Raw genomic sequence first — 16,529 nt, forward strand, 5'->3', positions numbered from 1 at the left:
GCGGGTGGGGGATGCGCATAGTATAAAAGGGGCCGGCTCGCCCGGGCCTCGGCAGTTCTAATTGCACTTTGAACCGAATAACACATGTCATCTCTTGATTTATTATAAAGTAAGTGCGTTATTCCTGTGTATTATTAGTGCGTTTGAATATTTGTTAATGATGAAACCTTTACTATTTTTAATGATAATTGTGAAGTGATAGATTTTAGTGAACCGTATTTAATCGATTCGTACGCGCAAGTGCAGTGGTTGAGTGGACGCTGGGTCGGTTAAAGTGGGGTGGAACTCTTATATTTTCTATTGGATTAACATTATGATACCGCGTATTCTAATTCGTTTGATTGTGACTGCGATTTTCTTGTTTACTTTTTTCCTGTGGTTAATTTGCGTCCACCGTCTCCTGCATCTCGACACAAAAACGATTACAATTAAAGATTTGTCATTCTCTTTCGAATATGAAGCTTAAACAATGGCCGTTACATTGAGGTAATTTAGATTATTTCTACGGATAAGTTCAGTCATCAGATGTGATCATTTTTCTATAACGTTTTGGAAGCAGTGAGAGTTAAGCATTTTTTAATTTTTCATCAATCGATAGATCTTACTCCTAATATTATAAATGGGAATGTTTAGATGGATAAAATGATATCGTTGAAATTTGACGTAGATATAGAAGGAAGCCCACTGTGTGTGCTCGGAATTATTTTTTACGCGCGGACGGTGTCATAGCTAGTTATTTTACAATTATATTAAAATCATTTAATTAAAGTATTTGAACAATTACACATTTCAAAATTAATCAACGGCAATTAAAAACTCAAACATAATTTTTTTTCGGTATCGGCTTTTAATCTATGACTATTTTGTGAAATCGACTACCATTATTATGATAAATGAACCGAAAAATCGCATTAATATTGTCACAACAATTAGGCTGGGAATACACTTGTAAGTAACTGGCATAGTTGCATACCAGGTACTGGCACATAATATTTAAAGATGGTAAAATCTTACTTGCATTCAAACTTCTTTATTTCGGAATTTAAAAAAAAAACACCTCATATACAACATTCACGCGTGCATCGGCTACCTTCCAGTCAAAGTCCCGTCAAAATCGGTGCAGCCATACTGTTCATTACTTGTAATAAACTCGGCGTGCGGACAGATGGAGTGATAGAAAAAACATTTGTTAATACGATTTTCTTTATCAACAATGAAAATAAATCATCTTCACGAAATCCGGAATTTTCCTTTCGATGTTACATACAAACAGACCAACTTTATAACATCTGTAAATTTTCTATCGAAGTTTTTTTGTTGTTAGAGCACAATTACTCAAGTCGTGTTTCCTTTTGTTCTAGTTTTAATTAACTTGCTTTTGGATGTCATCCGACGACCACCAAAAGAAGAAAGGAGGGGGAAGGAAGAGGTCAGCTCGTCGCCGCGCCCGCAATGCTGCGGACCGGGAAGAGCCTCCTGGTCCCCTGATTACACTTCCGCAAGACCTGCGAGCACATCTCGATATGGATGGTGATAATGCTGTAAGTATTAGTAAAGTTTTTTTTATAAATCATAAGATTGCAAACGAGCAAGAGGCTACTTGAATTCTTCGAAAAGACGAAGCGACCGCAGCTCACAGACATCCGAAATTGATCGAGGAAGAGACGCACATAAAGAGGATGTTTAATTCCTTCCTATTTAACACCAGCCTCCTATCGACTCTTCCCACCCTTTGCTTATAGGGAATGGAATTAAAATTAGGCCTCCGGCACGCACAGTCACCAGATGAAACGCGGGATTGCTTAAACTTCACGCGTGTCTTCTGTGTGGTCGTAGTATAGCGAGGGGGAGGGGCGAGCCGGCCCTTTCCTACGAAGATGTTATCCGGGCTTAACCACTGTTGAAGATAAACTTTAGTAATAACCCAGAAAGAAATAGTCAGACCCAAACAGAAAAGAGAGATTAAAATTATGTTCTTTTACGAGTATATACTGATCTTGTTTTGGGAATACGAGTAGTAATGGACCCTCTCTTCGAACAAGTCGTCAAAAAATATTTCAGACTTCTGATTGTAACATTTAATTACTAAAATTAGACCCACATAAAATAAAATTTAACATTCAATGTCACTGCAACGGCTGATGCAACAAAAGTGCGGATGACATTTTTGTATAAGAAAAACAATATAAGGTATCAAGAAGAAACCTTGACTAGAACAGTATTCGCTTTCAATATATCCAAGATGGCCGTCACTACAAAATGACTGATGTAACATTTGTACTTTGGCCCCAATATGGGAACCAAAAAGGCTTTAGAATAAAATCCAATTAAGTCCAAGGTGGCCGCCACATTAAAATAGCTGCTCATATATTTTGCTATTTCATAATAGTTTTTATTATTTTATGATCGATTTATTTTTGCTGCAGCAGGATAACTTCCAAGATGCTTCGGGCGATTCACCGGAGTAAGTATATCTATATTATCTCACTTATATTATAAATGGGAAAGCTTAGATGAATAGATGTTTGTTAGAGTTCACGGATGTAGGAGATAGGCTGAAAGAATGCATAGGCTATTTTAATTCCACGCAGGCAGCGGCGCGGGCAACATCTCTTAAATACTAGTTTTGATTTTAGATATATTCGTTTTATAGTTCTGAAAAGGATGTTAAAAAGGGTTGCTTGAAAATCATACTTCATGCTAATATTACAAATGCGAAAGATTAGATGAAGGGATGGATGTTTGTTAGAGTTTGTAGCCTAAACGGCTCAACGGATTTCGATGAAATTTGGTGGAGATGTAGAGGATAGTCAGGAAGAACACAGGCAGGCTTCACTTTTGTTTTAATTCCACGCGGACATTACACATAGACACAGAACACAAAGAGCAGCTGTGCCGAAACTGATTGTCCTTTTTTTTTATAGTCCCAACGTGAATCTGCAAATGGCCCTCGATGACTGCGAGATGGCCATCAAGCGCTTCTTCAATAATGAATTAGATTCAGCCATGGGCATCATGGAGGCTCGGTCAGTATTCTTTCTTATTAATATTCCTTAGGTGGATAAGCTGATAAGATCCACAGCTGAAACACTCAGAAAATATGCTGTCATCTCTTTTTTTTTTGCTAATGTTTTCAACAGGTTGTTCAGCGCTAATATGCAAACCCAAAGAGTGGGAACTGTTTGTACAACTGAGGCTTGCGCTAAACTTTTATGGTTATTTTTTACTGGACGTGAGACACTGCTCAGATTCAGTAAATTCGTCATTTAGTTGATAGATGATAAAACTGGAACTATTTGAATAAAAAAGGGAAAACATGAACTTGTAATGTCTAACCACTAAGTGTCAAGCTCACAAGCTTCTATATAACTTGTCTTTATTAAATTCTCGTAACTCCTAATTAACTCTACCATTACCAGAGTTACATAAGAGTTTTTTTTCTGATAATTGCTATTTTAATAACATGTTAATATTTAAAAGGAAAAAATGCGTAATTATCATTGGTTAGAAAGCGAATTAACGACTCCACCTGGCCGTACTAGTTCTATTGGCGATGAGGATTTCAAAGTCCACATCGCCATCACTGGTCACAGCCAATGACTTTAGACTTTCTACCAGGAGCAGAACGTCAATTTACCACAGCCTGGGTGTTTCGATATTCGAGTTCATTCCTGCGGTTTTAACCCTGGATTCGGCTCAGGTAGGCCGCGCGATCCAGAGCCTCAAGCTGACAGTCCAGTTATGCAACCAGAACCGGAGGAGCTACACGATAATGCAGACGATAGGGACGATAATGGCCAAGGTAATTACCATCAATATACATGTCAGACGCGCTTTACGAACTTTACGTACCACAGATACAGTTATTTTACATATTATACAATATACAAATCATACGTCTTCCTTTATACTAGTTGATGAACCTTTACGATATTTGAAATTACTCAAAACAGATCTGACCTTCCAGACAGACGCACACAAAGAAAAATTTAAAGTGTTTATGTTGAAATAGTTTTCTTTTTGGTATTCCATTTATACCCTCCAATTTTATTTATGTATAAACTAACTATAATTCTGGGTTGCTGAAGTTTCCATTTATTTTATCAATACCTAGTGATTCATTAGTGTTAAGTTAAACTAAGTTTCAAAGAAAGTCCAAGTTACGTAATTTAGAAACGCATTTCATGAATTTATTGAAGCAAAAACACTAACAAATGGTTAAACGTAGCTGGGAAAATTACCATTAGTGACGCTTTAGCTCCGATAACCTGCGCCTGCGTCTCTATCTAGCCGATTTTATCGCTAGTGTTACTAAAACCGTGCGACACAAAGTCCGTAACGCGTGTTTGGCGTTTATTGCATGTGTTGTGTTCGTACATGCTTGTGAATGCATTTTGAACGGATTTTTGATAATTGTATTACAACGAATTTTTAAAAAGTCTCCATTTATTTGAACAATATGAAGTGACTAAACCGATTGAAAAAATTTTAGTTAGAATTTGTTTGCATTTTGAAATATCATCATAGTATAATTAAGTTGCTTGCATTTCTAAAATATGTTTCCTCTATGATAATCAAAAGTGAAATTATAATTCTTGAATGAAAACAGATAAGCTTGCATTAAAACTAGTAAACTACGTTCTTGTTTGATTAAAAAATTAGGTAATGTGAAAATAGTCTATTTATCTTTATGCTAAAATCTTACGTCGTTGCATCTGTTATAGATTATTCTATTTTTGCTTTATTTTTGTTAACAGTTGTTAACCCTTGTTTCTTTTGCAATACCTGTATTTGATTTATCTTTGTCTTATTTTTCTTTCAAGTAGTTTAGTATGCAGTAGTCGGAATTACTAATTTGCGAGTCTATGCTAAAAAATTATATTTTTCTTTTTTTTTTACTTTTTGCACAATAAAATTAACATGTTACTGCATCAAGTTTTAAAGCATTTATTTTATTTTATTCACTTTGACGTACTCAAAAATCTAAACATTAAAAATAAATAATAATGGCAAATTTAATATCCGGAAACTTAATAAATCTGACACGGATCTGATCGCAAATTTGGATTAGATTATAATCTCATGTGACAAATCGACAACTCTTAGAAAACGATACGTGGGAGTGTCAATAGAATGGACAATTATAATGCATTCTTCAAAATACGATATCTCGATGAAATAGAAGAAATCTTACTAACATGATAAATGCGCAAGGATGAATTAGTTACCACGTAACTCGAAACACAACTGCGAAAGTACAAGTGTATTTTTACTTAACGTGTATTGTCGCGATAATTCTCCGGAGGACTGGCACTAACATAACAACCGACTCGCCACTCTTAAGTTCCTTATTTGCCAACACCAGCCGAACTACTCGACAATGACCGACACGGAAGCACACGCCGAGCTCTGCTACGCGGAGTCGATGCTGCTCCAGGCGGCCCTATGCGTCATAGAGGGAGAGGATATCGCGGCCTTCCTCAGGGCAACCATGAAAATCAAGAATTCCTACAACACCTACAAGTAATTTATACGCTAAAGCATCATAGTCACTTCTTAATCACCACTTCGTTCATCATTAAGGGAAAAAGAAAGTTCAGAACATCTTCACATACAGTTTCCGTGAAACTTGGCACTGTTCACTATTGCTCCATTCCCCATAACTTGGGTGTGCCATAAAAGCGACTTAAGTTAGACCCTCAGACACAACGGGAAGCCACCTCACTCAGGGATTTGGTTATACTAAAGATCTAATATTTTTTTTGACATTAAAAACTTAATGCTTTTTGATTCTCGGAAACCAATTGCATAAGAATGAAGACTTGAAGGCACCGTGAACATGCCATGACAGTTGGACATGAAACCGCTTACATCATTTATCTTCTAAACATTATTTCACACATTACCGTATACTCGCCACTAAAGGCCGAATGGAGGAACGTTTAATTTAAGTAGTGTAACACTGATCGTCCGCAGGGAGTGCTCGCGAATTCTCGAGAAAAAGACGTGGGCAAGTATAGAGTCGCGCCAACATTTCCACAGCGGCGTTCGCCTCGGGCTAGCAACCTTCAATATCATGATAGCATTATTACCGGCGAGAATTATTACGCTCCTAGAATACGTCGGATTTTCCGGCGACAAGGTAAGGCAAAAGAGCAAACAATGAACTCCTCTATCTTGACCTCATCTATTTAGCATACTTATTCTACGTCCAGACTACAGCTTTCTACAAATTCTTACCCGCTATTAATAGGAGCGTTTCGTTGCTGCGTGAACAAGTCTTTAAATGGATCGCATTGACAGGAGGCTGGGTTGGCAGAGCTTCAAATTGGTGCGAAGCAGCCGGGCCTGCGTGGCGTTCTCTGCGAAATTGTCTCGCTGGGTATCCATCTCGTGGTGAGCCATTTTGCTGGAGCCACACCGAACATTCATCAGTGTCGCGAAATAATCGACGCGCAACTGAAAGTAAGTCTAATACTTAATTTTGTGTCATCGTCTTCATCACTAGCTCAGTATACGTCCCAACCAAGGGGCTCGGAGCCCACTCTATGTTAGGGTCACTAGGTCATTGTCAACCACGCTCGCCCAGTGCTGGTTGGTTGACTTCACTCATGTCTTCGAATTTCTTTGCCGATGTGTGCAGGTTGCATCACGATGTTTACCTTCGCCTAAGAAAGTCGGGTAAATTTTGCACATATGAAAATTCGATAAATCGCAAATCACATTGGTACATGGCGGGATTGGAATCCAAAACCAGTATATTAAAAGTCAAGTGCTTAATTTTGTGTATGATTTTAAAACTTGTAAGCATGATAGTAACTATCGCGGTCTCGTTTAGGTGTACCCGGAGGGAGTCTGGTTTCTCCTCTTCGAGGGACGTTTGGAGTTACTCCGCGGTCGCTGCGCCTTGGCAGCGGCAACTTACCGCCGAGTCGCCGAGACCCGTCATCTTTGGCCGCAGCTTCGCCATCTATGCTACTGGGAGCTGATGTGGGCGAGCGCGTAAGTTACTCAATCCTTCCTTAGCGATTTTTTTAGGTCGCCGAGTCGAGAAGCAGTTAAAATCTATAGCAACCATAACAAAACATCTACGTGTTCGCTTTCAGAGTGCCCTGAACATCATTGGCGTGCATACGCAATGGTTTAAGGATCTACTATTGCCTACATGAACTGGACCCTCTTTACAGTATTGCAGTATGCTCTATAATTGAAAAAAGCTGGCACATTTTACATTTTATTGCTAATTATTATCAGCTTATGTAATAAATTAGATTAAGATATGACACAGGGCCGTTCAACTTTCAGAGAAGTACAAGGCACACGATAAGGTAGCGTTGATGATATCTTAGAGTTAGCTATGGACGAGCGTAGGGCATGTAGAAATGAGATTCAATACATCGTCTCGTGACTATTGTAGGCGATATTAGTGACATCAAGCAATCATAATGCACTTATCTGATTCAAGACCACGTAGTCCCTTAGTAATAAAAATATGGTTAGGTAGACATCTGCTTTACGTTAACATTACGGCATACAATTGTACATAAACCATGTTCCACTTTTAGATTTAATTCAAAAGTAAAAAAAAATGAATGCGTTAAGAATTAACAATAACTAAACTAATACTTATTACCACGCTGTTTAATCTTAAAAGGGTATCACGGAAGTGTAAAATTATGAGCATATCTTTTCGCCCTTGCCAAAACCAAGCACAATAAACTCATGTAGCTATGTACAGTCGTGGAATCTGTCGGTATTCTACCATAAACTAAAGTCGTTTCATCGTTTTGTACGCATTGAAATGACGACGCGGAACAATAACCAATTGGGTGCAGTTTTCAAATATGTCTGTAGAAAAAAGGTCGGTCATACACGGCTAATTGCTGTATATTACCCCGTTATACGCAACTAACTGATATCTACCATAATTGGTTATTTTTAAAGCGTTTGTTTCAAGAAACAAGGAACTTTTCTATAAATAAAACACCGTGTATTTCCGCGACTGTACGTGTTTTTATATTTACATTTTAATCGTTACGTCTATTGTGATATAATATTGAAACTCGATTAAACTGGACCAGCAACTTGTTAAAAAAAAAATCTTATGCTTTTCGCTATGAGTTTCCGTTCTATATCAACTGACCAATGCATTCTTAATCTGCTTTCATCATCATCATTTATTGAACTATTCTTGATAGACCTTCCATAGTTTTCTGCCTCCTATCGCCTCACGCTTTGTCTGTATTCTAACCATACCGTGAGTCTATCCTAACGTTTGTATTACAACATCGCTGTACATTTCTTGTACAGGGGTAACCGTTCTTCAATGCTATTCAAGGGATGGGATTTGTATATATTTGGCAAGGAAAATCACGGATAAGGTTAACGCATGCGCAGGAGGTTTGCCGATTTCCCAATAATAGACCAGGTGGCTCGTCTACCCAGTACTGTCAGATAACGCGTTACGACATGAGGCTATCGGCAAAGCTTCTAGAATGTTTTGGCTGCATTATTGTAACCCTTTGTCTTGCTAACTGCATTGTTTTGATTTCATCTTGTTTGTGTGTTCAACACATTTTATATAGCTTTGGCAGCGCATATTGTGAAATTAGGTATTGCTCCATTTGGATTGTCTTTATAATTTCTTTTATTACATCTAATTTATTATGTGTATTTTATTTTAAGTTACAGATAAAATGCATGATCGTAGACATTTTTATGATTAGTTTATTTTGTTATATATTGTGATTATGTTGTTAATATTATTTGAAAAAAAAGAAACCAATGTAATTTAAAGACATTGGAATTAGAACAAAATGACTGTCTGATTTTTAAAAATTTAGAAATATGCTGTAAATTCTAGCAAATATCAATACATTCATCCATTCTCAGTTAGAATGTTATTACGAATGCGAATTAACAAAAAAAAAAAACGAAATATCATTTATTGGAAATTATGTTGCATTTTCATATTAACAACGTAGTAAGTTCATTACAATGGACAATAATCATGTGGTTTTAATAAATAATGCTAAAAAATGGCAATATTAATACCAGTCCGCTGTTAATTTATGTTATAAAAATATTTATTTAAAATACTAGTTACCTCACATCAAATAAATCGATTCGGATTTCACGAGTATTTGATATCCATGCAATTTAATATAACTAGCTCTTTACATCAAAAGTCTTACATTCGAAATGTTTATTATTTTATTTTATTAAATATGTTTAAGTAATTTATTTTATTATCATTAATTTTATACTTTCTTTTATTTATTTACTTTATTTCGTTTTCCGTCCTGCATGAAGTTAATTTGTAACCGTTTTGTGTAGTATGATGATGGATTGGCGCACGGCTGCTGAGTTCGCTGGACGTCTGATTGAAGAGAGTTCTTGGTCTAGAACAATGTACTGCTATGCAAAAGCAGCGTTGCTTCTGCAAATGGGGGAGGATTGTACGTCCGATGAACGAAATCATATCACCGATTTGCTCAAGTAAGGGGCGGGCGTAAGTTTGTAACGACAGAGTTCGTGCGAATTAAACTAATCTTGTTGCATGACTTTGTTGTGTTTGTTATTATTCAAGCTTAGCTATACCCATAATTTTACCTTCTTTCCTTCTTTAACGCCTAACGCGAATGTGTTATTGCCATACTTGCATATTTGTTTGATTATTGCTCTACGTCTTTATTTTTAATTTTAGGTAAGTTCGGATCGGATAAACGTTCGGATTTTTTCAGCGGTGCGGTGGTAGGCCGTCGGGATTCGTTCGAGTATTTGTTTCTTTGGTTGACATAGTTTGTTTTCCAGAGCTGCTCCCCTGTATCGTCAGAAGATAGCGGGGAAGTCCCTACCGATGGAGAAATGGGTCCTGATGAAGTGCTCGAGGTACACGGCGCAGGGGGGGCGGCTGATGATGCCGGCGATGGAGCTGCTTTGCCTGTGGAACCTGATGTCAGCCCTCGCCGCCGACGTTCCCACGCTGCACTACCTCCTTAAGGTATAAAGTTATAGGAATAAAAGTGCGCTGGAGAGGTTACGGTTCCGTTCCGACTGCAACATACTTGCCATTCTATAAGTTTTGGATCAGTTCTCTCTTTACCTTTATTTACACGCACGTCATACAAATTACTTTAGTCGTACAATACTGACTTCAAGATAACCGGTCCTGCAATTTCCTTTAGTATTTTGGATATCCATTGTCAACGTCAATTAACATAAGGCGAAACACTTTAAACTAAGGAGAGAGATAGTGTTAGAGTAATTTATGTTGTTTATGTAGGAAACCATTTTAACCTTTCCTTTCACGTACAGAAGATAGACAATGCAAGCGAGACCCTTGACAGAGAAGAGACACGTTGGCCAGCTGCCCTGATTCCTGACAATCGTGCGTTAATCTTCTATCTACGCGGCTGTTGCTTATCTGCACTTGGAATGCAACGTTTGGCAATACAACAGTTCGATAAAGTCGTTGGGTAAGACAAACTTTGTCTTAGATATGTGGATTTATTATTTCATTACTTCTTACGTGCATGCGATAGTTTAGACAGAGGTCTATACAGGATGTATGAACAGACACGTAAATTCGGAATCCTTTAACGAATTGCTATGACATATGGTACTGATATATACCATGGGACATTATTAATTGATGTTATTTTACAGTCTGAAGAACATGATCAAATTGGACACATTCCTGGTGCCATACTCCCTCTATGAAGCGGCCTCCTGCCATTACAACCTCGGCGAGACAGACCGCGCTGTCCGAATGTGGCAAGAAACCAGGTACTACAATCTTACTTCATACTAATATTATAAATGCGAAAGTTTGGATGGATGTTTGTTAGAGTTTGTTGCCTAAACGGCTGAACAGATTTCGATGAAATTTGGTATAGACGTAGAGTATAGCCGGGAAGAACACAATAGCTACTTACTTGTTTTTTTTTATTCCAAGCAGAAGGAGTCTCGGGCGAAAGCTAGTATACTAATACTAAAGGAGTGGATGGATGTTTGTTACTCGGATTATCTGATCTCGATGAAATTTGACACATGTTGAACATAGTCTGAAAGCACACTACTACTTATTAAGATTTATTTAATAATCCCTGGATGACGTTTCAGGCAATAGCTAGTTTTAAAAATCACTGCACCTAGCATTCATAGTTAAAGATATTTAAAATTTCTGTAGATGCTACAAATGATTTCAGAGCCTTAAGATATGTAGTAAGTAATTGTAGTCATAAATGTTAAAATTATATTAGTTGAATAATACTATCAATTTCTTGCAGGAAGGGATACTCCAACTATTCCCTGGAATCTCGTCTCCATTTCCGTCTGCATTCCAAGCTGGAGATGGCGCAGAAAGCATCAGGTCAGGCTGCTACCAACATGTCTCTGCCCTCAAGGTCTCCAAAACACACGAACATACATGACAAAACCATCTAATTTATAGGTCTTATTACCATGTTAACTAACAGGGTAAAGTCAGTAACGCGCGTCTATATGTGTTAGATTGTCTCGATAGTATTAGTTGTAGAGTCACACGCGTTGAGACAAAGCAGATAACAGTCTAGTACTGTTCTGCACCTAATTAGGGGCTCTTCTCTGCCCCCGCGTGGTATATTTAAGTCTTGTATAATGGTAAGCCACTTGGCACATATTCACTTAATTGGAATGCACCCATTATACCCGGGTTGCTTAGCGTATAAGAGTACTGTAGCTTTTAAGACATATTAACCGCATTTAATGGAACTACATTTGTAAGGTTAAAAGCCAACTAATTATCAAATTCACTTACAATTTATTTGAATCAATAGACCTAAAAATTAAATTATTGGAAAATTGGAACTAAATTAAAAAAAAATTGAAAATTTCAATCTCTGAGATTGTTCTGATATTTTTTTATTATTGATTCTGTAAGATTGATTATTAATTGTTTTATTATTTACTTTAAAATATATTATTATATCTGATTAATTCATATATATTGTTGAGATATTATTTTATAATTTGATCGTGTGTTTATTTGATTCAGGTATGTAGTATGTTTAGGATTTTGTTCAGGAGCACTATAAGAATAGGTTAGATGTAGGAGTTTCGCCCCCCATTCGACCATTGATAATAGGGGTGATAACCGCAAAGTTTGGGGTACGGATTATTTCTTTTAGTTATAAGTTGAACAAATCTGTCCTAATCCCTCCAGTTCCGAACATTTACAATATTCTTATAAATATAATTTCGATATTTCTATATTAAATATTCGTACCCCAATCGGTGCGATATTGTTGACGACGCTGTGGCCAAATTTTTCACTATTTAAATTTTAAAATTCTATGGAGGCTGAATGAGCCGTTGTTAAATTATATGTTGTGGAATTGATTCCCATTCCATCGGGACGCACAACATGGCTTGTATTTTTAAATCGTTAACTATTTACCTAAATGAATGTAATTCAATTTTTTATCGTTTTATCTGATTTTACTAATTATTAAAAAATTATTTACTAACATTATATACTTTTGAAGTATTAAATTTTTATATGGACCATTCATTGACCTGGCTTTGACGGCTTATATTTATTTTCAATTATTATTTTAAAGTTTTAACACTATTCAAAATTTTGTAAAGAAAAAATAATTATTTTTATTTCTTTTATTAAAGACGATATTTGAATACGAGCTATTTATAATATTTATAAATTTCTCATATTACATATATTTTTTTAACCTTTACTTCTGGCAACTTTAGTGAATTCTTAATTTCCTATTTAAATTATTTGGTAAGCTAATTTTATTATTGGTTATAATTTTCTAGTTTGTCCCTTCGTTATACTTTTTAGCTATTTTTGTAACTGTAGTTTTTATTTTATTTTTTCTCGCGAACACTCGACGACAAAAAAACCGTATCAGGCGTTATGCAAATTAAATTTTCTTAAAATAACGATTATAAAGAAACTTTCATCTTTTCGGATTATTAAAGCTGTTAACATATACAAATTTATATAAACACACAATCTTACAACTTTTATGCATATATCTGTTTACAGTAAAAATTACAAAACATTTGGAACACAATTCCACATCCAGAGTTTGACCACTTCTTTTTGTCGTCGAGTGTATTTTTATAAAATTTTTACACCTTCATTATTCAATGTTATCTACCTTCAACTGCAATTATTTCATCCCTTAGACAACCTTCTTGGCTGTTGTTATAAAAATATTTATATATCTATATTAATAAATTATAGCTTCTATGTAATCCTTGCTCTATAGGAATTGTTAATAGACGTCGGTACTTGTGGCTTACAGAGGCCAAAAGCTTGTTGATTTTCTAACTAAGATTTCGTACTTTGTAAGTCGAAGTACTGAATTTGTTAAATTATATAATTTTTGTCTGAAGCAATTCAGACAAGGGCGTTCACCGCTAAGCCGAACTTAAATGTAATTTGAATGTAAGAATATACATTTGTGGATTTTTCAACGACGTGGGTGTATTATATATTTGTTATATATATTTATTTATTAATATAATTTATGTATTTTTATATTTTAAAGCTCTACAATCTCAGCTATCAATTTTAGTACACTGAATGGTCTATCGTTTGTAACAGTAATTAGTATGGCTTTACACAATGGTTACTTATACGTAGATATAAGATATTTTTGTCTCTTGGTGTTTAGATTATAAATCGATTTGTAGTACGTAAGTTTTAGATTGTAGCCTTAATTTGGTGATGCAGACATGTCATTTAATTTTTCACTATATGTTCTGATGTCTTAGTTTTCATTATATGTTACGTTTACAGTAAATGTGACTTGATGATTTGAAATGAAAATGATGTGATTTTAATGGCGAATTTTTCGATCTAAAATATGTTTTGTTGGAAATACCGAAGGTATATTTAGTTGGAAATGCAATTTCAATATTATTTGTATTTAAGATAATGCTGCCAAATTAAGGATGTTTATTGCATTGGCCTTCGGCCTAATTATTAATCGTAGATTTAGTATATTGGTGTTATTAGCTGCCAATAAGGCAAAAAAAATCAAAAAAACAAAAAAAATGTCCCCGACCCGGTCTTCAAAACGACCCTAAAACTTCGGGGGCTCCAAAAAAAATGTAGTTTAGGATTAGGCCCTGACTGACGATATCGCTCAATTTTGGCGCACAGCCATTCTCTCTCTAGACGGGAATTTGTGTTACGTCATTCAAGGCCTTACAAGGCAGCGCACTGACTTTGACCTTAAAAAGGCCTACTTCTATTTAGCTTTTTAAGTTCCTATATTTAATCTATCGTGGATATCCACTGCCGAGATGTTCACACAACACATATATCGTTAGCTCAGGAAGAGATAAAAATATGTTTATGTTTGAATATTTGGGCAATGGGAGCCACCTTTGGCAGCAGTCGGGCATAAATCGTGCTCACGTTCGGGTTCTGGCCGACTGTTTTTGCGCGACTTTGTCATAGATAAGTGACTGTATTCCATATACAATGTTGTGGTAGTTTTTTCCGTGTGTGACGGTAAGACCTTGCGCGTCATTCGTCTGACGGACGAGGCGCAGCTCTGCACTTTAATCGAGTTACGTAAAAGCGGTAAACATGGTTGATTGGATCACTATATTTTGGTAAAATTTATCGAATTTAGGCGAATGAAAACTTCGAAATAAGTGCAGAGTTACTGTCATGCATATACTTACTAAATGTCTCTATGTCCGGCCGTCTGGCAACGACTGATTGAGTGCTAGGGTAAATTTGGAAGACTGGTCGCGGCCCCTGGGGTCGCTTGAACATTTGGAAGTGATATTTAGGATGAGTCGCAAAGGATGGCCGACTATATATGTAATCAACTATTTAATGTGATAAATGTTAGTTGTATCCGTACCCATTAGTCCTTGAGCTTTCTTTCTGGTGCTTAATTTCTCTTATTTCCTCATTCTATAAGAATTACTACAAAAAGAGAAGAAAACACTCAAACATATTTATTGTTTATTGTCTGACCTTTGTAAACTTTTTGAAACGATTCCTACAATATTACTACTATTGATTCTGTTTCTAAAGTTTCGGCTATGGGTATTTTATGTAATAAATGTATGTCGTAAAAAATTCAAAGCTGTTTTATTTCTATCAAAACCTTACCTTTATCTATATAAGAATTGAACTCAAAAATCATTTGAAGTAAACCAAATAAAAGCGCACACACATCTTTGATTAAATGACACAACTGTTTAGTCTCGCTTTGATTCCTATGAGCTTCTTAGTTGTGCGACTAAACAGTTGAATTTGCTGCGAAACAATCGACAATCGCACAACAGTGTTGAGATAGTTTAGTCAAAAGTCTGCGCCCACTCTTAAGAATCTAATCAAAACTATATAATCTTGTAGGTGAAAGTAGCAGTGTTTCGTAGCGATCGTAGCCTGCTACGACAGTAGCCACGCATTAAACTCTGTAGCAAAATATTACATTACAATCTATAGGGGCATCACATCTAGAAAGCTTCTAGAAACATCTATATGCTACTAAACATGCCTTTGACAGTCTAGACTTTGGTATTGTAGCCATTATAATAACAATTAACGGAAACCTTACTAAATAAAAAAAATAACACTTTAAATAACTCGTGCGCAAAAGCTTTGTCAATGAAATCACAGGACGTGGTCGACATAATAGGAGTATTTTTCTTTCGCAAACCTTCTGCGCACGGCTACTACCATGACCAATCTTGAATAGACAAAAGAGGAAATGTGAATAAAAACGATAGTTCCTATTTCATCGCTTTACCTCCCCTTTCAAATCTATTTCCACCTCCTATATTGGAAAAGAATGGGAAGGAGAAGTAGACTAGAATAGGCAGCACACAATCATCAGGCGTGACGTCGGAGCTAGCAATTTGTGCACCGGGTAAGCCTACGGTGGACAACTCTACTATCACATCTCCAGAAATTAAAATGGCTATAAGTAAAAATTAGCATAAAGATTCTTATTACTAGTGAGAGGAAAGCATGTGACTGACATATATAAGTTTAGATGTGTGACAAGAAGGGATAAAAATAAGAATGTGTATATTAGAGGAAGTTGAGAGTAGCTCCAGTGGTTGAGAAATTGAGAAGCAGAGGCAAAAGGTTAGCATGGTATGGACTTATGCGCACATATGATCATATAGACAAAGAAGTATGATGGAATATGGATAGCAACCAAGGTAGAGGAATCTCAAAGAAAGTATGAGATTATGAGAGAGATGATGTATGTATGAGAGAGGATATGCTTAGGGTCAATCAGATGACAGCTGATAGAGATGTATGGAATAGCCGTACGTATTGCACATACTCCGTTAAGACAAGGTCAGGTTTAAAATTATTCCTAAATTTTATCGATTTTGGAAGTAAGTATAACTAGTATAGAAATATATGTAAGTGTGGGAGAGTTAATAATAATAATATTAACAAACTTTATTTAGAGCTACACTTATTTTTTGCTCATAGTTTGTGAGTAACAGAAAAAAAAACTTAATACCTATGTTAATCA

At 36.0% G+C, this 16,529-nt stretch overlaps 1 protein-coding gene across 8 annotated transcripts in view; it reads left to right on the top strand.

Moving 5' to 3' along the window:
* The window catches only part of LOC106099398 (tetratricopeptide repeat protein 39B-like), a 60,085-nt gene extending 48,225 nt beyond the window's left edge, over positions 1-11,860 (top strand). For 5 of the 8 annotated variants that reach the window (XM_013277936.1, XM_013277935.1, XM_013277938.1 and 2 more), the window contains 13 exons: positions 1,362-1,541; positions 2,427-2,464; positions 2,925-3,026; positions 3,619-3,802; positions 5,366-5,523; positions 5,977-6,142; positions 6,304-6,465; positions 6,839-7,002; positions 9,337-9,498; positions 9,814-10,003; positions 10,318-10,478; positions 10,669-10,788; positions 11,292-11,860. In XM_013277936.1, the coding sequence (XP_013133390.1) occupies positions 1,383-1,541; positions 2,427-2,464; positions 2,925-3,026; positions 3,619-3,802; positions 5,366-5,523; positions 5,977-6,142; positions 6,304-6,465; positions 6,839-7,002; positions 9,337-9,498; positions 9,814-10,003; positions 10,318-10,478; positions 10,669-10,788; positions 11,292-11,448 (1,923 nt within the window). In that variant the 5' untranslated portion in view covers positions 1,362-1,382 and the 3' untranslated portion in view covers positions 11,449-11,860. The remainder of the gene's footprint in view (positions 1-1,361; positions 1,542-2,426; positions 2,465-2,924; positions 3,027-3,618; positions 3,803-5,365; positions 5,524-5,976; positions 6,143-6,303; positions 6,466-6,838; positions 7,003-9,336; positions 9,499-9,813; positions 10,004-10,317; positions 10,479-10,668; positions 10,789-11,291) is intronic. The other 3 variants (XM_013277940.1, XM_013277941.1, XM_013277942.1) reach the window with 3 other exon arrangements.
* The last annotated feature ends 4,669 nt before the right edge of the window (positions 11,861-16,529 follow it).

Source organism: Papilio polytes, unplaced genomic scaffold (genome assembly GCF_000836215.1).
Source record: "Papilio polytes unplaced genomic scaffold, Ppol_1.0 DF824124.1, whole genome shotgun sequence".
In the NCBI taxonomy this organism is placed as follows: domain Eukaryota; kingdom Metazoa; phylum Arthropoda; class Insecta; order Lepidoptera; family Papilionidae; genus Papilio; species Papilio polytes.